The sequence below is a fragment of the Colius striatus genome, chromosome 1, assembly GCF_028858725.1.
Source record: "Colius striatus isolate bColStr4 chromosome 1, bColStr4.1.hap1, whole genome shotgun sequence".
In the NCBI taxonomy this organism is placed as follows: Eukaryota; Metazoa; Chordata; class Aves; order Coliiformes; family Coliidae; genus Colius; species Colius striatus.
Genome location: NC_084759.1, coordinates 85,314,364 through 85,335,309, shown reverse-complemented (window position 1 = coordinate 85,335,309; position 20,946 = coordinate 85,314,364). Strand labels below are relative to the sequence as shown.

Genomic DNA, 20,946 nt, shown 5'->3' with positions numbered 1-20,946 from the left:
TAGTGGATTCTGACAGCTGCTTATGTACTTTTACTTTTTCAGACAGAATGAATAAACAATTTTTGGCATGAATATTGTGTGCAAGATGCTAGCTTATTTATGGTGCGAGGTATATGTGTAGATAAATGGTAAGGTATTTGTCTATTTGATCACCTGAACGTTTGAAAAAGGAAAATAATGAACAACAAATTAAAAAAATCACAGCTCGTGTTCATGTCTTTTCTTTCAATGTGTACTCTGTATAGGCTGTGAATATACTTGTAAATATGAATTGCTAGTAGACCCTGAGTATAACAAAATGTTGTTAAAATATTAATGAAAAGACAAGAAGATGGTGATAGCAAAGTACTTCCTGGAGTGAATTCAATCACAGAAGTCAAGCCTGTGGAGACCAAGAATCATAGTTTGACTTGTTTTGAAAAGTTGTGTGTTCTTTATTCTTTTTAAATGAACATAGGTTGTATACTCTGACCATAACACCATAAGTTCTATAAGAGTGGTGATGTTGGGGGAAATGTGCCATTTTTTTCAGCTAATTCTAAATAGAACTAAACCTTCATTTCTCTTTCATATGAAGCAGAGCTATGGAGATGGCTCAGAAAACCAAACAAAAGATATTCTTAGGATGTCTTTTCTTGATTTCCAAGTGTATTTGAAGATTTTAACATAAGGTGCCTTCCCTCATGTGTTCTTCATTCTAGACAGAGAGGATGAGATGTCACTCTATAGCATTACTGAGAGTGGCAGAATTTTTGTACTTTTTTCCCAAACTGAAATCTTAGCTAAACCAGAATTGATCTAGGACAGTAAAAACTCATACCTCTTGGCTTTCTGCCAGCATTCATGTCAGAACACACTTATGGAATTAATGATAAATTTCTTGTAAAACAATATTTTACATCTTGATTCACTAGACTGAGTGTAGAAAGTAAACGCCAGTGGCAAACAACAGTGACTGCTTCAAAGAGCTGCCACATGCCTTACATTTTTACAAATTGTTATTGACTTGAAATATTTAGTCAGATAAATGACTTTTCCTCTTGGTTTATGTCATGGCCACATGTAAAACCCAGGATTCTCTCAGTTCACACAGATTTGTTGTACTTGCTGCTAAGGTCCATAGCTTTTTTAGAATTATTGCCTTTCATATTGTAATGTTCCTTAATGTTCCACAAACTTCATGAAGAATATAAGACTAAGAATATAAAAGCTAAGTAGCTATATTAAAGGTTTTACATGAACCTATTTTCTGGAAAACTTAAATATAATTCCATACATTATTGTTGCTTCCACTGATGAAGGGAGAATATACAAGGCATAACTTTGAAAATGAATTTTTTTTTTTTTTTAACTACAATATTTATACAGAATAAGAAAATACATCTTTTCCTATGTCTAGTGATCCTTAATAAACATCACAGTGTCAAATTGTATACTATGTGCGTTTTGACTGAAGAAATATTATTATTTTTAAGAAATATAGATGGAAAATTCAGGTTAAACAATGTAAGTTACCTTTTTAAACTTTGACTCCTTCTGATTGATATGCGAGTTTAGTCTGTAATTTTGGAACTGATTGTGAGATTCTAATTAGTCTCTAGAGAACCCACATGGCCAATAGATTGCTCATTACTCTATCTACTTTCCATGATGTTGATTGTATATTTCTCATGTCTGACGTGGGAACCAAAATCAAGCATGTTAATTTGCCTTCCAGACGTTGCAACTTCCTATCCAGATAAGAAGTCCATCTTGATGTACGTGACTTCTCTCTTCCAAGTTCTGCCCCAGCAAGTCACCATGGAAGCCATCAGAGAGGTGGAGATGTTGCCACGACACTCAAAGGTCACTAGAGAAGAGCACGTACAAGTACATCATGAAAAGGTTTTTTCACAAGAGGTGAGTTGTTTCCCTTTTCCGCTTTCATCTTGCTACTCTTGAAGTGGTTATTTCCCTTCTCTACTCCATCATTTGGTGTTAGATAGCCAATAGAAGGCAAAAAACCCACAGACATAGTGAGAGAAGTCTTCCACAGGCAAGTCAAATGGACTTGTCTTCATGAACTATGCTTTCGTACTGTTTTTCGCCTTGCATAGGATGTTTTGAAAGTAACAGTTAAGCAAACAAGTGTTTTGTATTTCTCTTTTATAGGAGTGGGTGTTTTGTTTGTGGAAGGGAAGAACAGAGAAACCTGAGGAAGTTTTACATTTAAAAACAGACATTAAACTTTTATCATTTTTTTAAGAGAATAGCAGTTAATATTTTACGCTATTCATGACAGATTTTTAGTTCTTCATCATTTTATGTACACTGTCTTATATTTTGAGATCATCTGTTCTCACCTCACTGTTGGCCTCTCAAAAATCTCACGTAATACTTGGAATTCATTTATACTTGTTATGTTTTTGATTGAAATCATCAATGTCTGCTGAATGCTTAATAGATTTAGCCTAGTATACTTCTCTGATTCAAATCTATATCTTGCTTTTGAGTTGCTCAGTCTCTTTTAAGACTATTGAGCGGATGAATATTAATCCTTTTTACTCAAGATATACTACAAGATCATGTGTTTTCAGCCTTTGCTTGTAAACTCTAAAGAACCTTGAAGTTAAATTGGTATTCTGCTGGTATTGAGTCCTGACAGTTTGTTGCTTTTGGAAAGGATGTCAGATTAAATGAGAGCTTTCCCTAATACCATCCCAATTTTGACTGCTGAATACATACACTGTCCTTGAAAAATGTAAGTGATGATGACCTTCTGACATCTTTTTCTTCACTTACTTTTAAAATCCTTACTTTACTTATACAATACTAGCTCCTATCCATGTGTTTGTTCTTTCCACATCTAATTTCTTCTTCATAGATTACAGTCAGTCTACCCCAGAGACCTTCACCTTCTCCTAAACAGAGGTTCAAAAGTTATGCATATACACAAGCTGCATATGTCACGTCCCCTGACCAAAAAAGGAGGCAAGTTCCTCCACAGGTCTGTCAATATTGTCATTTGTTTCAAAAAACTGTTCTACTAAGCTTGTGGTTGAATTGAAAGAGTGTGCATTTTTCTTAAACCTGATCTTGATGACCTACTTTTTCCATGATTTTTAACATCTGTTGAGTGGCTATTTTTTTACTGTGTGCTTCAGCATGGCTGGCAATAGGTGCTATGTTGCTTTTTAGGGAATAACATTGAAACATTGCTGGTTTAGAATTATAAACTGCTTCCTTTAAGTAATTTCTGAAAATAATATATATATTGCCTTAAAAGAAAGAAGAACAAAGCAAACATAAGTAGTATTTGGTATCTAATGATGCTGTTTCTCTCAGGTTTGATTATAGACAAACAAGAACCATTGGTTTTCTTTTTCTTTGCCTAACCATCATATCTAATAAGGAAAGTAGTAAGTGATGAAAGGTTACTGTAGAAGGAAACATTACATTTAATATTTTTATATGACCTGAATTATATGATAGTAACAGTTGTCATTTTATCACAAATGGTACCGTGCCAATGTTAACATTAGAGTTTTGTGGGATTTTTTTTTACTTTTAAATAGCTGTGGTAGTTTAGTAAAGCTTGTTTCAAGCAATCCTTATAAGTAAGCATTTCACTAGTTAGATTTTAATAATTTCTGACAAATATGACAGCCCAAGGTCATATTATGTAATGCAACTTGCTTTCCTTTCATTACTTTGGGGAAAGAGATCTGCATGTATTTGTCACTACTGTATGAGTTTGCTTGTGGAGATTTAATCCTGTCTTACCTCTAAAAATTTATTGCAAAATTGCACCTTAAATCAACACTATGTTTCTGAGTCTACTCTTCAAGTGACAGATATTTTACCGAGTAATTACTTCCTTTAAATACTGAAGGAAAGAAATTCTGTGCATATAAGCATGATCCCTCCTACATTACACTAACATTGAGTGTGTTCCAGTGGTGATTAATACAGCTTTTGAACAAGGTGTTTAAAACTGGTATGATTGATTTACTCCACTTGAATCCTGTAGTGATTATTACTTTTGAGCTACTTCTGTTGTGATTGATTGTGGATTTTATCAACACCCCCATCATTAACTGTAATATATAAGTTGAAATAATCAGAGTAGTTTCTTCAAAAGGTAGTTATTAAGATGTACTAAGAAAATACCTTTTTATTATTCAATCCTCATCTTGCATTACAGTTGTCAAATCTCTTCTTCCAGAATTTGAAAGTTTGTCTATTACAATTTTACAAAAACTGCTACCATAATATTATCATTTGGCCAATTTGGAAAAATCCAAAGACTTAACAGGACTTGGTCCTATTGTGCTAGAACCACAATAAATCTTAACAAATGAAAAACATCATTTAAAAATTCTATGTCAAAATCACCAGACACAGCCTCGTTATAATTAAGGTAAAATTGAATTGCAAATAGTACCAATTAATATACCAATTCAAGATATGCAATTCTTAATCAGTAATAATTATTTTTTTCCTTTTAGCCAGGTATTTCTTGAAGAACAGCCATCATTTGGCTATTAAAATAAATTAATAAATATAGTGAAATAGCAGTTGATTTTTTTTTTTCTCTAGCTATCTAAAGCTGATATCCCTGATATCTCCCCCTCTGCTCTGCCCTGGTGAGGCCTCATCTGGAGTCCTGTGTCCAGTTCTGGGCTCCTCAGCTCAAGAAGGACAGAGAACTTCTGGAGATTGTCCAGCGCAGGGCCACCAAGATGATCAGGGGACTGGAGCATCTTTCATACGATGAAAGGCTACGGGAGAAGAGGAGATTGAGGGGAGATCTTATTAACATTTACAAATATCTAAAGGGTGGGTGTCAGGAGGTTGGGACATCCTTTTTTTCTATAGTAGATAATAACAGGACAAGGGGTAATGGGATGAAGCTGGAACACAAAAAGTTCCACTTAAACATAAGAAAAAACTATTTAACTGTGAGGGTGATGGTGCAGTGGCACAGGGTGCCCAGAGGAGTTGTGGAGTTTCCTTTCTTGGAGGTCTTCAAGACCTCCTGGACACATTCCTATGCAACCTAATCTAGGTGAACTTGCAGGGGGGTTGGACTACATAATCTCTAAAGGTCCCTTCCAACCCCTACCATTCTATTTTTCTATATATCTTAATAATCCCAACTATGTACTAACTCGAAAAATATTATTTCCTTTTAAATTCTTAATTACCTTTCAGCTTTCTGCCAGCTATATTGTGTTTTTTCAATATCATTATTGATATTTAAACTTCCTGTGTGATTTTCAGTAGCATCCAATTCTCTAGTGACCTGCACTAAATAAATCAAGACAAAGTCAAATTTTATTTCTTAGATTTTGTAAAGTTTAGGAAATTGTTTCTTATTTACATCTAGGTACCAAAGAAAAAATTCATTAGATTGAGTTTACTGTGATCTAACAGCTTCTATGATATCTTCTTTGGATGCTATCATTGGGATGCGGGGTTGGGTCTTCTGTTGAAATGTCTGAGTCCTTTTCATACATCTGCAAACTTTCATCTTACACGACTTAAATATTATAATTTCCACAAGATAATCACAAAAGATACATAGCAACTATCCACAAAGTCTTTCTTCTCTTTAGAGTTTGTAGCTGCTAACATTGATCTTAAATGTCATAGTGTTTAATTGGGTGATTTTTTTTAAGTTCTACATTTGGAAGAATGGTCCAATAGATTTTGTAATCCAAGTATGAGTCAATTGGAACTCAGAAGAAAAATAAATTAGACAAGAATTCTTTCCAAAGATTTTGAATGTTATCTTACAAATTTGACCATTTATGCCAAATGTTGACTGCTTATCTTAGTTGATCTGGATCCTACTATCTAAGAACCTAGTGAGATCAAAGCTTTTATTCTGCTTGGTTATCTCACAAACTAACTTACTTGGTTCCCCACAGAGCTGAGCTCAGGAAGTCTCATATGAGTTTACCTATAGGTGGTTGGCAATACATTAGTTTCATTTTCAAGGGATACAGTATGACAAAAAGGATATGTAACATTTTATAGCACTAATTTAAACTGATTTGTGCCACCAAGTTTCTTGAATGTAGGGTTATTAATAGTGAATGTGTGTGATATGTCAAAAATTAATGTAGCTAAAGCAAATAAGGACACATACTCATTTACTGTAAACATTTAATTGGGTTTTGAATCCATAATAGGTTAATTAATAGTTTGAATCTCCCTCCTGGTTTCTAGAGTTTAGGTAATAGTGCAGAATTGCTTGTATAAACAGTGGATTTGATGCAGAAGAACTGGATGAAATGTAGGAGACAATGTTAATTTAAAAAACTTACTGATAGATTTACTGGGGTTCATTTTTCGTAATCTCAGGACTGAAATTGAAGAAACAAGGATTTATACAACTCCAGAAGTCATTATGCATACCCATTCAGACCCTTAAGAAAGGTCTTTCACTTCTTGCAGATGTTAAGAGAATTTAGCCTGAGACTAAGAAAGCAAGTAATTGACTGTTTATCTACTGTCTTAGATATTAATGCAATAAGTTGGTGCATCTTCTCTAACATTTCTGGTGGAGGAAATTCACCCTGGTATCTAAATGTAGGGTATCTGCATCTGCACATGAGCACTAATAATTGTTATTTAGTCGTTTCTTTTACACAGTCACAGGAGCTCTTGAGTGGACTGATATCTGTCTTTTCTAAAGCTAATTTTGTCAAAGATGAGACTGGTATTTTTTCTTAAATTTGTAGTGTATCAATCTGTTATAGGAATACTGGGTTCTATTTAAATACAAATAGACAAATAACAGAGAGACTGTCAGACTTTTTGTTACTTTGGTTAGGCATTCACTAATTTTTAAAGATGTACAAGGCATGGATTTCCACTCTGTATACAGCACTACTGCATTTACTTGAGTATTTACCTTTATTATTTTATCTTCTGAACCTCTCAAATAACAAGAGTGTTTACCACATTAAAAAAAAATTAAAGTATTTGTATAGAGATAAAATTATGGCATCATTCTAAACAACATTATTATCAGCTTGTTATCAGTCTGTTTATCAGATGAACTTTACAGTTGCATGATAAAAATTTGGTTCAAAATTAAGGTACCAATTTTTCTTACAGATTAATTTATCTAGATTTTATATTAACAAAATTACAGCAAAAATGAGATTTTCTACTTCCTATGTTAATCATATATTCATGTCTTTAGATCAGAATTATCAACAATACCTGAAAAAAAACCCAACAAGCATAACCCAAAGAAATACTGCAATGCTGATGTGGCAGTAGCAGCATGTTTTGTTCACATGCTCAGAAATAGGAAAGTTTACTCCAGAGCTTCTTCCTTCTCAAAGGCTTTGTTGACATTCATCACCAAGAGAAGCTGTCTTGACCCCAATACCTTCACCTCAGCATTCTTTACCTGATTTTCTGCAGAATGTCAAAGGAACTAACTTAAAATAGCTTGTAGAGGATTACCTGAAGTGTTGGTCAAATATATATATGAATATTATAAAAACAATAAAATTGTATTCTCCAGTTAGAGCGAGTTCTATTCAGTGTTAATTGCACTACTTTTGTGTAATATAACTAAATTCCCTATCTTCTGTTATGCTATATCATGATTAAATTTTATTTAGCTAAAGTAGAACAGAGGAGTGTTTTAAAATAAGATACTTTCATTGTGCCTTTGAAATATCTGTGCTCAAGCCTAGCTGTAACTTCGAGGGGTTACCCTCATGTTTTACTCTATTAGAAAATTGTAAGATTTCTGTGGATAAATCTTTTGTGCCCTTAGGTGCATACTGTAGTCTTCATGGTAAAATCTAAAATATTTTTCGTGCAAAAACTTCTGTGTTTGAAATGGGAAACTTGGGTTTTAAAAAGTGAATGAACAAAGTTAAGTGCCCATTGCCATAGAGAAACAAGGGAACTTCTGTTTCCCAATTGTCCTTTTGCCCAAATAATTACACTGTGAAAAAGAGGATAACAACTTTTTTCACCTATATTTATAACAATAGCATTAGAGTTGTATTTTTTCAGGGTCTATAGGAAATGCCATAGATTGTTAGTTCACATTTGTACAGCTGGCAGGTCTGCATGTTTACCTGAAGAAATGACCTTTGAAAAGGCCAGATTGCTTATCTCTACAAATCATTAAAGTGCTGGTTTCGTTCTTCTGGAGATTTTGATGAAATAGAAACTGTTTATTGTCATGCTTGTGTGGAAAGACTTTCCCATTCAGATACAGGTTTTGTTATGCATATACAGACTTTAAGTCCAATTGTGCAAAGGATGATGTTAATAGATTTTCAATGTTCCAAAGAGCAAGGACATTTGACTCACTATATACAATAGGATTAAGGAATTTAAAGTTTTCTGAAACTTGAGTCTTATAAGTGTTATTATTAATATGAGTGTGTTAGCCTAAGGTGGTGATAGTGAGCTAAGGGGAGAAGTGGGAAGAAATAATACCTTTAAAAATAACAGTGTATTTGGGTTGGGGGTGAGCAAACACTTTTTTGGATGTTCAAACCTTCTTCAGAAATTCCAGTACTGAAAGCACAATAAAACAGCAAAAAAAGCCTACTTAAAAAATGTAGACATTATATGGAACTATATGATATTTAGAATTTATCCACACTCTTTTACAGAAAGTATGTCTTCCTAAAACATAGTTCACCTGTAACAAGGAAAGAGTACATATAATTTGATGGAGTAAAATATACTGTAAAGTGCAAAAAAAAATTTTAGTTGTCTGATAGTTGGTGTCATTAGAGTAGAAAAGGTGGTCTCTATGAACCATGGATGATGTAGAGAGATATCGAACTTTAACAAACAAATGTACTTTTTTGAAATGATAAAAAATTGGAATTTTTCCCATGGTTTTAAAAGATCAAAGTTATTGACAAAAACTGAGTTCTGCAAAGTGTTCTGTAAATCATTTGAGAAGTACATTAAAATTAAGTATGTTTACCTCATAAGCATGATTAACACAGGAATAAAGATCATATTTTACATGTCATTATTCAAGAAAATGTTTTAACTGTATGGTGCAGCTCCCATTAACATAGGAATTGACATATATGTTTATAGGAAACTTAAACCACAAAAAGTATAGATGAGTGAAAATATGATGTGCAGGTTTCTTGTTTGAAATTTTATGTAGGCAGTCTTCCAGGTTCACATTTTTCTGCCTTCTTTATTTCTACTATCATCATTATCATTTATTACTCTTTTTGATTTTAATGTCCTAGCTATAGTAATAATATACGCAGCTTCTACTAAAACTGCATTTCATCTTCATTTGAACAAAATGATGGTGTTGGTTCAGTACATTGTTTGTGTCAGCTTTCGAGTTGCCATTTCTTTTATATTCTGGTTGATATTCAGTCTTAGAAGTATATATCTTTCTTAACTGACAGAATGTCTTCTTTGTGAAAGTTTGAAATATTTTTATTGTGCTTCGTATTTTGTATACGTAAAGCCAATCTAGTATTGATTCATCTTCATTTTGCATTCTTATCCTTTGCTTCTGTAGTATTAACAAAGAAATTTAAAAAATTATTGTCCATCTGAAACAAACAAAAAAAGAAATTAGAAAAGAGAGAAGGGGAGAGAGAGCAGATAAGAAGTTATGAAGATGTTCTTTCTTTTTAAAAATAATACCTCCATCATGCCTACACTGATTATGTCAGGAACATCACATACAGAGGTTGTCAACTTCAGATGCACATAGAAGACTGTCATTAACACAAGGGGAACATAAGATGGAACAAGGAATTGACTGATATGGGACTGATGACAGAAGTAGCATGTTTTTTATGTGTTTACTATGCCTCTGTGTAGATTGTGCAGAGATGTGATTCTATTCAGTATAGCCTATTGGCTATTTGTATAATACATTGAATATTCTATTCACGTAACAAATGAGCTTCATTGTTGAAGTGTTATACATGTAAGGAGAGAGTAACATTTTAATTATTAATTTTGACTTTTCACTTTTTACATTGTCTGAGAAATAGAGCTTGGAATTTTTCTCTCTTGTATAATAGCATCCTCCTTAAAGACTATATTGAGTCTTTGCATAACCTGCCTAATTTAAAATGTGGTTTCTGGATTTTTGTTTGTTCGGTTTTTGTCTTGTAACTTTTCTTTAGGATGATAACAAAATAAAATTAGTAATATTCCACTAATTTAGGTTATCCATTCTTGAGGCAAGGAAGATAGGAGATAGGTCTGGATAGGTCTGACTATGAGATAGGTCTGGATTTATAGTACATTGCCAGAACTCAGAAAGGAACTTCCTGTTGCTTTCTTGAATGTTTTTTTTGTTCGGGGGATATGAATTGCTGTCTTTACCTGTGAGTGGTAACTGATTAGCACCTTCCAGAACCATTTACTATCGTTTGATAGCCATCCAGCTGTCATTACTTAATCAGGTGATGATTTTAGTTTTTCTCTAGAAAGACCTACATTTATTATGAGTGCATGAACTTGTCTGCTTCTTGTACAATTTGTTTCATAGCTATTGTTTTCATTATGCAACTGCTATGTTGATTCATTAAGACTTATACCAAGAAATCTATTGAGGCCTAACTTCTTTTGACCCTTAAAGTGGATTACTTTGCTATTCTGGATATGTATTGTTCTTGGTTAAAAAAAAAAAAAAAAGCACTTTAATTGTTTAAAATGTACTACAGTTTAAGTCCAGTCAATTGAATGACAAAATACTTTTTTCCAATTTCAGAACAGAAATACACTGAAGAGATTCTCAAGTATAAGGATTACCCTTTAAAGTGTTTTCAAGCTTTGCAATTTTGTTACATTTTATCCTTTGACTCCCAATGATATAGTGTTAGTGACCTAACGCAGTTAAACTGTAAATATGAACTAATGTAATGTGTGAGATTTGGACTTTTTCATACAGGACGCTAGATCCATCTGCATGGATTAGCTGCACATAATAGTGCTACTGACTGAAATATTTGAAGAATTTTAGGTGGAGTTATTGTGTGCCATTCAGTTTCCTGGGAAATGGTATAAAGACGCTTTGGTAGTGGTACATCATATCAACACAAATTGTTTAGTTTCAGTTTTCTGAAGTAAGAGGCACACATTTTTAAATTCAACTAAAAATATTTTCTCATTTCCCTGCTATAAGAGTTTGAAAGAGAAGTAAACCGTAACTTTTTTATAGAAAATAACATTGTCTCTCAAAGCAAAAATGATTTAAGATATGCCAGACTGTGTATCAATAGGAAGAGCTATATAGGATATAAGATTTCTTCAGTTAATAGTACAATTTGAAAATATTAAACTGATTAGTTGTCTTAGTCATAGGGTGAAGGCCTTAAAGCTAAGAAAATCCAATCCAATGTAAAACAGGAATTATTAGAAAAAGTTTTGTTTTTTAAACAGAAAATATTAATTCTTCATTTTTTTTTTTTTTTTTCTCTACCAACATTTCTTTATATGCACGGAAATTAAGGTAACAGAACTACTGGGGGATGCAGTATTCCTGTACTCAGTTTACTAGGAGTAAGTCATTGAGTTTGACAGTAGGATCAAGAAAGAGACATTATACAACATTATGTACTTTCTAAAAGATGTTGAAGTGTGATAACAACAAATGACTGCATGGTTGCACGGGTTTTCCCACCTGAATTATATTTGCAAATATTATGAGGAATAAGTAATTAATTTTGCTGCACAATATATGCTGTGTTACACCAACCTCTTTATGTCATTATACAATTTTCAGTATGATTACCTTTTTAAAAATATTCTCTAATCTACTTATAATTATCCATTCCTTTTCAGAACACATTGTTGCCTTTCAACATCTGTGATCTTAAAAATTAGCTCTGTTATTTCTCTGACCTCATTTATTCCTACTCACGTTCTTAATCACAGTGTTCTTACTTTTTCACTGTCACCAAATAAATGCTTTCTCTGTTACACTGTGCCATGTTTTGCTACTTCTAGTCTTTTCTTGGCACTTCTGCCTCTCTTAATTCAGTTTCAAAGTCATTTGCTGCTCAAAACCATTCACTGTTAAAATAATCTCAAAACCACTCTCTGTTAAAACTAACTTTTAACAAATCATTTCTGTTCAGCCTCCTAATTTTCCCAATTTTAACTTTTTTACTCTTCAACTGTATTTCTGGCTTTGTTCCCATTCTGTAATCCCATATGACAGCTGCTGTAGTAGATCTGTGATTTAATACCTACAGTTTATAGTCATGTGTTATGACATTTTATAAAATATGAGTACATTTCTATACAATATAGGAAAGTGTAATACTGTATATTTTGACCTGTAAAACACCTGTAATTATTTTCTGCCACCAGAGAGGTGTCAAGCAAGAATCCCTAATAAAATATGTATGCATTTTATTTAAAAATTCTGATACTCATTTGAAGAACTAAAATAGTTTAGTTCTAGGAGAATGTAACCAAAAAAAAAAAAAAAAACCCAAAAAAACCCCAACAAAACCTCCTCAACAGGTCTGCAATTCCAGAACTAAGAAACTGCTTTTTGCTGTATCTCCACTGGAAAGGAGAAAAATAGATTAAAAAGAAGTGTTGGCGAAGAAAGAGGAAATGTGCAGAAAAATATAGCTACTAAACCCGAAAACATTTATAATACATTTTTTAAATGGACAAGCTTTGAATTATTAGCATTTGTAAAAGACTTTAGCAGCTGCACACATAAGCTACATATCAGTTATACATTGTCTCTATAATGAGAACCCTGTAACTCATTGTTTTTGAAGTATGCTTTCATGCCCACCTCATTAATAATTAGATCTGAGTAGTGATTTTAATTAAGCAAATTCCCTCTCAACGGAAACTGAAGGTAAATTTGGGTCACATCACCACAAATGACCTTACTGCAGTTAATGGTTTTGCTTAATGAACATATCTTATGTTCTAGCCAGTTAACTGTGGTATAATTTAATATGAACTGCAAATATATGAGAGAATAATGGCTTTTAGAATATCTTTCTAAGTAGCTGGGTTAGGTTGCCTTTGTTTCATAATCTCAAAATAACAAAGGAGGATGGTTCATATCTGCAAGAGAATAAACAGTAGGTTTCTATGAGGTCATTAAATATGTTACATATATACATGAAAACTAGAAACATGTTCTCTTTGAAATAGTAATCTTGGGTTAATATTTCTCTTGTAAGTCAAAAGCATTTTTCATCTCAAAAATTTCAAAATAACATTTTAAAATATGTATAGTTAGAAAGAAATTTGACGTACAAAATGGATCATCTGAATGCTTCCTAAAGTGCTTATATTACCCTAAAACCTTAGGTTTTGCATATGAATTCACAATGCCATGTTTTATTCCACCATTCCTAAATGGAGTGACAGTGACAATATTCTGTTTTCATTTTTAAAAAGATACAATTACTTTTATTGAAGAGAATTTATTTTTTAATTTGCTGCTTCAGATCTTCTTCTGTTCTGAGAGAGGGGAAAAAAAATGACCAGGTGACTATAATTGTGAAATGTGTGAGGGAAAGGCAGTCAATAAATTGCTTAAGCAAGAATAAGTCATAGCAATCTAGATATCCTTAATGCTGTTTCTCATACAATGAACTTTGGCAGGATCTCTTACAAATAGCCAAGTTCATGTTAACGTGTGAATGTGAAAATAAAGAAATTTCTGCTTTTGTACACTTAGAGCTACATTTCAGATCTTCTGTAGTAGGTCTGTGTGACAACAGAATACTATAAATTAGCCAGAGCAAGGGTTTTTTCTTCCAGTGTTGTATTCTGTTCCTAGCAGTGACCAATAATAGATATATAGGAGTAGGCAAACAGATATGACTGATCAAAAGTATTTAAACATCTTTGTATTCTCATCTTCCACTAACTTGTTTCTCCATAATGTCTTGAGCTGGACATGGTGTCAGTATATTTAAAATTCCTCAGTGGATTTTTAGCCTGTTGTACTATCCAGTTACTTGTCTTTGTAAATATGTAGCAAAGTTTTTTATAGAATTTTCAATATGTCCGGAAATGCTTTTTGGTGGTTCCTGAAATATTTCTATTTTCTGTATTATTACCCAATTTATAAACCTGAGACTTTGCATTAAGAAGAGAAAAACCCTATTGTGAAATGATTGATTATCATTTTGCTTCATTTACAGCTCTTGATTTATTTATTCAGAGCATGTAGCTACTAGCAAGGTAGTCACTCTATGGGATTAAAAAAAATCACCTGAAGCTCTTGTCGCGATCCCCTGTTGAATTCAATTTGGCAGATGTTAAACCCCCTTGCTTTCCAACTGACCTAAGACAATTCTAGGTGGCTGGGGGCAGCTGGGCTTAACTCCTGAGGGATGTCCAGTCGAACAGGTTATCGTGATTAGGTTTCGTATATTCTCAGGAACAGAATTAAGACTCAAAACAGAGTCAAGCACTTAGCTACTTTAATTTACCTACAACAATCCACAATGGAAATAGAAAGCGAAGAAGGAAAAGAAAGGGAGAGAGAGAGGGAGGGAAAAGCACAGTAGTCACCACCACGAGCCCATGTGGAGCCCCCGGCAGTCTGTCTGAGAGCTCCACCACTCTGTCCGATCTGGGGTCGAGAAGAGAAAATGAGAGAGAGAGTGGGCCTCTGCTCGTCCTGCTCTTATAGACACTCCTCTTGCTGGCGCTTGCCCAATACCGTGTCTGGAGGGTCCTGGAAAGTTTAAAAGGTCTTGAAATCTCCCTAAAAGTCCGTGAGGGTCGCAGCCCCTTGACCTAGGGCCTGGGCGCATGCGCAGAGGTGATGGATCCTGAGATAGTGGGATGTGCAATGCAAGGCAACATTGCCTTCAACAGGCAGAATCCTTGATGGCAGTGGTTAACTGTGCTGCCAGCAATGTTGAGGCATATTACTGGTACCTTACACATCTTCTGCAACAGCTTTTTTGTACCTTTTATTTTTAAATTGAAAATGCATTCTTTGGAGTGGAGATCCTCTTTAATAGAAGCTAAAATATATTTAGGAAAAGTTTAAATATAGTAGGGATAAATGACATAAGAGTCATGAACAGGGTATTTGGCTTATTCAAGCGAATTTAACTATTATGATTTTAGAAAACTTTTCAAAATCATCTTTTTTAATAATACCTTCTAACTATAGTATTATGTAATGTTGTACACTCTGAAATCTCCAGGCCCTCAAGATCAACTTGAACAAGTTCATAAAACTAATTAGTTTCTCCACTAATTGGTTCTTGTCCCAGAGTATTTCTTGAAAGAAAAAAGAGTATTTCTTGAAAGAAGAAAAAGATATATTATAGATATATCTTTTTATAGTTAATTGCTCTTGCTATTAATGCTTTTAAAGACATTTTTATATTGTACTGTAGGAATATATAAAAAGAGATTTGGAACTTAAATATTCTTATTGTGAAGACTACATGGCCTTTAATGAAGATCCTGAAAAGAACTATCATGGCTTAGCAGTCCAAATATTAGCATGCTTGGTAGCTGGCTGTGGTGATCAAAAAAAGCTGAAAAAATATTTTCATTTTCTTACATTACAAAACACTATAGATTATAGCTGTGATATGCTTGAGGTTATGGTTTCTATTAAATTTTACAAAATATGCTTCTTAAATAGTTTTCTTTGATGGTTAAAACTCACAGAAAATAAATGCAATTGAGAAACAGGTTAATTAAGATTTATATGATTGCAGTTCTGCAAAGAAAGTGTATTAAACTTTTGTAGTTGCAGGCTATTTTAACTTATGGTCTTTGTAGGACTTTTTGCTCCACATGTACCTCTGTGACAGTGTTTGCTAATTTGGGGTTTCATCTGAGAGCAGATTTTAATGGAATGTAGTACTCTGGCATGAAAATCTATTCATTTTCAAAGGACTATAGGTTTTTTCCAGTCATGTCATCCCTTTTTTCTATAGTAGCTAGCAACAGGACAAGGGGTAATGGGATGAAGCTGGAACACAAATAGTTCCACTTAAACGTAAGAAAAAAACTATTTCACTGTGAGGGTGAGGGTGCCCTGGCACAGGCTGCCCAGAGGCGTTGTGGAGTCTCCTTCCTTGGAGGGCTTCAAGACCAACCTGGACATGTTCCTATGCAACCTGATCTAGGTGAACCTGCTTCTGCAAGAGGATTGGACTAGATGGTCTCTAAATGTCCCTTCTAACCCCTACCATTCTATGATTCTATGTTCCCTAAACTAGTTAGTTTATTTATTTTAGTGTAACTTTTGTGCCAGAATTCTTCAATAACTGTCATTGTGAGGATGGAAAAAAAAGTATTGTAACTTTTTTTGCAAATTTAGTTTATTTTAGTTTTGGATTGCGAGCTGTATTAATACAAATAATTAGCTTTAACTTCTAGCTATTTTTCTAGACATTAATTAATGGTATTTTCTTTATTCACCAGCTGCTCTCTTACAGCAAAGGTATCTTTCATGAGATAGATACATTATCATGTGAATAACTTCAGCAACAGACAGCTTCATCAACAGAGGTCCAGTTGACTAGAGTTTTTATTTAAAATTTCCCAAAGTATCCTCACATTTTTAAGAGCTAATTGCATGATCTGTAGGATATTATTACCTAAAAATTTAATATAAGTTCATGGTAATTTTAAAAACTCTAAGGCACAGCAGTAGGCTCAAGTGGAAATAATTTATGTGCTTATAAATAAAGGGTTGAAAGAATATGCAATCTGGAAAGTTTAAGGCTATTTAAATTCCCTTTGTGTACTTTATTATTATTATTTTAGCTTCAGATTTTAAGCTTAGACAGTTGAATACAGTTTCATTTTCATTTATCAATATTATTGGTCCTGTAACTGTAGATTAAAAAATGTGTTAAAGCAATGACCTGATACAGATTATGAGAATGTCTTTCCATAATTTATATAATATAGAAGATAATATTTCTGTGATAGATTTAGTTAAAATTAGTACACTATCCAGTGGTAGAGTATCTGTAGAACCTAGAATGTTTCCTCCATCTCATCTATAAGTTTTTTTGAAGCAAAAAATAATAGAGTGAATAATTCAAAGTCAAATTATTAAAAAAACAAACAAAAAAATCAACATTCATATATCCATTTTTACCCTTTACATCAATTTTTTCAAATCTATCATTGTCTTTCAGCTAGATTAATGTAGCGTAAAATTAGTTCAAAATTTTTGTTGCAGTTATAAAGTTTTTACTTTTCACTCCTTCACTATTTGTGATTTTATCTGCCTTGTCAATTTTGGGTTCTCTTTTGTTCTTTATCTGTGTAACTTGTACTTTAAAAAAAAAAAAGTAGTTACAATTCTTTTTATCTTACTATATCTTTTGTAATTCTCTTAAGAAAACAAGTATATAGGCACATAACAAGATGCTTTAGAAAAGCATAGTTTTAAACTTTTTCTTGGAGAAAACAAGCCTTGAAGTACTGCCAGTCCATGAGACTGTAATTCTTCTGCTTCAAGGTCATGCTTTTTTCCTCGTGGTCCCTTCTGAGATATTGAGCTAAATAAGGCAGTTTTCTACTGACAGAGAATACTATTCCTGTACATCACTGCATTTGGTAACTGATATCCCTTTATTCTAATGGTTAATTAAGATCAAATTTATCTTCTTTTTTTAGAGTTTCTGATGCTTTGTTGTAGAAGTTCATCACAGAGCTTTAGTGAATAGTTCTCTCCAAGGACACATGGTATTAATAAAACACCCAGTGTTTCAGAGCAGTAACTATTACATTTAGAATTTTCTTTTTAGAGTTAAAATTAATGTGACTTATCTATTCCATCTTGAATATTTTAATGCTACTGCACAATACTGTGATCAAAATTCAAATTTTAAGGTGGATTGATCATCATCAATGGATAAAATTTCCTTTTCTTTTTTTTTTAAGACATGATAATATAAAACACAATAGATATTTGCCAAGGTAGCTGAATCTGCTGGGCTGGAGTTACTCACCTTGTTTGGTGGCAGTACTAGGAAGAGACTCCAGGTTTCTTGACCTGTGATATACTTACAGGACCCTGATACCATTTATTTAGTACAGAAGAGTTCTGTGAAAGAGTCATTAGTTAATAGTGAAAATTTGTCTTAGAGTGAAAATTTGATCAAGTCATATTACTATTTGAAGCCATGATTCTTAATTGCTTGAATGGGAGATTTCTTCCTTAATAGCCAAGTACTATTTGTCTTGTCATCAGGAATGCTCAAACAATAATACATTTCATAGACAGAACAGAAATTTCAGTATAATGAAAACCCTTAAATAAATAAAGGCTGAAAATTTTCACCTAGAGAGTTAGTAAAACCAGTATGTTTTGATATGCTTTGCAAAAAAAAAAAAAAAAAATGAGGGTCAAGCTGCTACTAACCAAGCACAAATGTGTTGAAGAAAGCAAGCTAAGTAGAAAGTAATTTCATGAATCACTGACTTTCTTGCCCATGTATGTTGTTAAACAGTTTTAAAATTGTTAGAAAATTAGATCATTCCAGGCAATTGTCAGCCTTGGTTTCTGTCTTTTAACTCTTAGTACTGTCTTACTTGTCCTTGCAGTTCCCAGTCTGTTTACCAACTCAATTGGTTCTGCTTGCTTTCAGTTGACTTAAACCAACTTCTACGCTCCACAAGGTGCAAAATTTGTTTGTAATACCATTTAATTCTGTATTTGTCTTTTTCAGTCTTTATTTGTACCAACTGTACCTGATAGTTGAAAATATTAATTTTCTGTTATCCTTTTCCTGTCAATAGATCCAGCAGTTTCTTTCTTTTGTAGAGTACTTTCATCCATACTTTCTGCCTCTGCCTTTCTCCTCTCAACATGCATGTTGCCTAAGCTTTATTGATTTTTAATGAGCTAATAACCTGCTGCATCTCAAAACTGCAGTTGCCAGGACAGTTGAATTCATCCAGGTGGAAACATCTGCAGTACAAACAGAACCACTGAGAAAGTGAGGTACTAAAATCTAGATTGTCTCAAATGAGCAAGAAAATGATGAATTTCTTTCAAATTTATGATAAGGCCAAACCTGGGTGGATTTTCATTTGAATAGCCAAAAGATGACATCTTCCTGACCAAAGATGTTTTTGTTCACAAAGGCAGTTTTGAAATGCTTAATAAAGTGAAAATGCCAGCCCATTTAGAGCAAGGAAATAGTTAACATTATAATAACAAACAGTCAGATCAATATATCTTTTTAGATTTATTACCAGAAATGACTGAGTTTTCTACCTCTTTAGAAAATTTTGAAGACACATAAAGTATGATTTTGTAATGAGAAACTTGGAGGAAGAGAAAGAATGTGCAGTGGTGTCTTACCTGGTAGGAGGTAGAGGGTGAATAATGTGTGAGACTTTGTGGGGCTGTAATCCGGTAAAAGGAGTTCTCAAAAAGAGGAAACTACTCTGGACTTAAATTTGCCTTTACAAAAAAAAAAAAAAGTTTCTTTAAAATGAATCTCTTTGAGTTTTAAGACTCTAAATCTCTGGAGCCAGTTTCTGCATCTTTTACAGTGAGCCAGGCAAGTTTTGAATGAAGAAAATATACAGGAGTGCTGGAATGAACCCCATACCTTTACTGCAAAGCTACATTCTAAAACTGCCCAAATAATTTTTAAAACTCAGAAGCAGTCTTTATGAGCTAATAGAAATGTTATTGGAGAATTTAGTATTATTTAACCAATACTTCTGCTCCCTTTACGAACATAATGCAACAGTAGGTAAGGAACACTTCCTCTCCTTGCTTTCTTACCCTGAAGTGGCTGCTAGCTCATGGTTTAAACTGTAAATTAATTCATACAGCTGCCAGGCATACGTCATTTTTCCAAGCTTCTGAAGGTCAAAGGCTTTTTTCCCCTCTCTTTAAATTAAAATTTAACAGTCCTCAGGGTCTTCCAGCCCTCACACCCCAACTGAAGTTGATGAACTGGTAAAAAAATCAAATTCCCATTGTTTCATCTAGTTATAATTCTTTTATGTGCAGCAGCAAAAAAAAAAAAAAAAAATTATATTCTAAAGCAAAGCATCCAGGTCTGGAGCAATTTTTTTTTTCCTTCTACAGCATTCCATAATAACAATCAGGACTGTTCATTGCAAAAATGGCTTATCATTTTTCAGAATACTCTCTGGGCTGCCTGGCTGATTCCTAGATAAATGTGATACAGTTTTCATCAAACATCTGCATTTTTCATGGTATTTTTCGCCTTAGCATTTGTGGATCACGTATGCCCTGTTCAGTAGATTATTCTCTGTAATTGTTTTGCTTTGACTGCACTCAATCAACTTTGTTTAGCATAATCATTAAATACTTTATTAAGAATAGGTTTTGATTCAAGAATAAAACTGCATGCATATTTATGCAACTTTTCCCCTAAATATAGCCTTCCTAGCAATATATAACTACAGCAATTTAACTTCAACATGATTTTAATTCTCTTAAAAGATACAGTTAGGTACAGCCATCACAAATTGTATTACATGTCTCTATTAATAACTCTATCTTTGTTATTGGTATAGGGTAGTGTAGGATACCTTAAAAATCTACTTTTTTTCAATATCTTAAGAATTCTGAAAATATTTCTTTTTTCTTTTTTTAAATTTGCATACCATTATGATTTTTAAACTTCAGGGTTTTCATTGTTATTTGCGTTATGTGGATTGTTTCAGTGTAGATTATGGGATGAATTATCTTTATAAGATGAATATTAATTTTTGACACTTTTTTCTTTATTTTGGCTTTTTGATACAAAGAGTGTGGCAGAGGCATTAAGTCAGTAGTTGTCCACTTTCAGGTGTCAATATTTAATTTAATGTCTGATTTACTTTCATTTACAGCTGAGCTAACAGTCTGAATTTCCACTGATTTGAGTAGTTGTCTTTCATTCCATATGCAGGATTAGCAAGGATGTACAGTTATCTTTTAGAGAACTACCAGCACTGACAGAAGTAGTGAAG

At 33.2% G+C, this 20,946-nt stretch overlaps 1 protein-coding gene across 9 annotated transcripts in view; it reads left to right on the top strand.

Annotated features, from left to right (window-relative positions):
* DMD (dystrophin) overlaps positions 1–20,946 on the top strand; it is a 1,219,670-nt gene that overhangs the window by 450,300 nt on the left and 748,424 nt on the right. For all 9 annotated transcript variants that reach the window (XM_061999893.1, XM_061999885.1, XM_061999868.1 and 6 more), the window contains exon 8: positions 1,718–1,899. In XM_061999893.1, the coding sequence (XP_061855877.1) occupies positions 1,718–1,899 (182 nt within the window). The remainder of the gene's footprint in view (positions 1–1,717; positions 1,900–20,946) is intronic.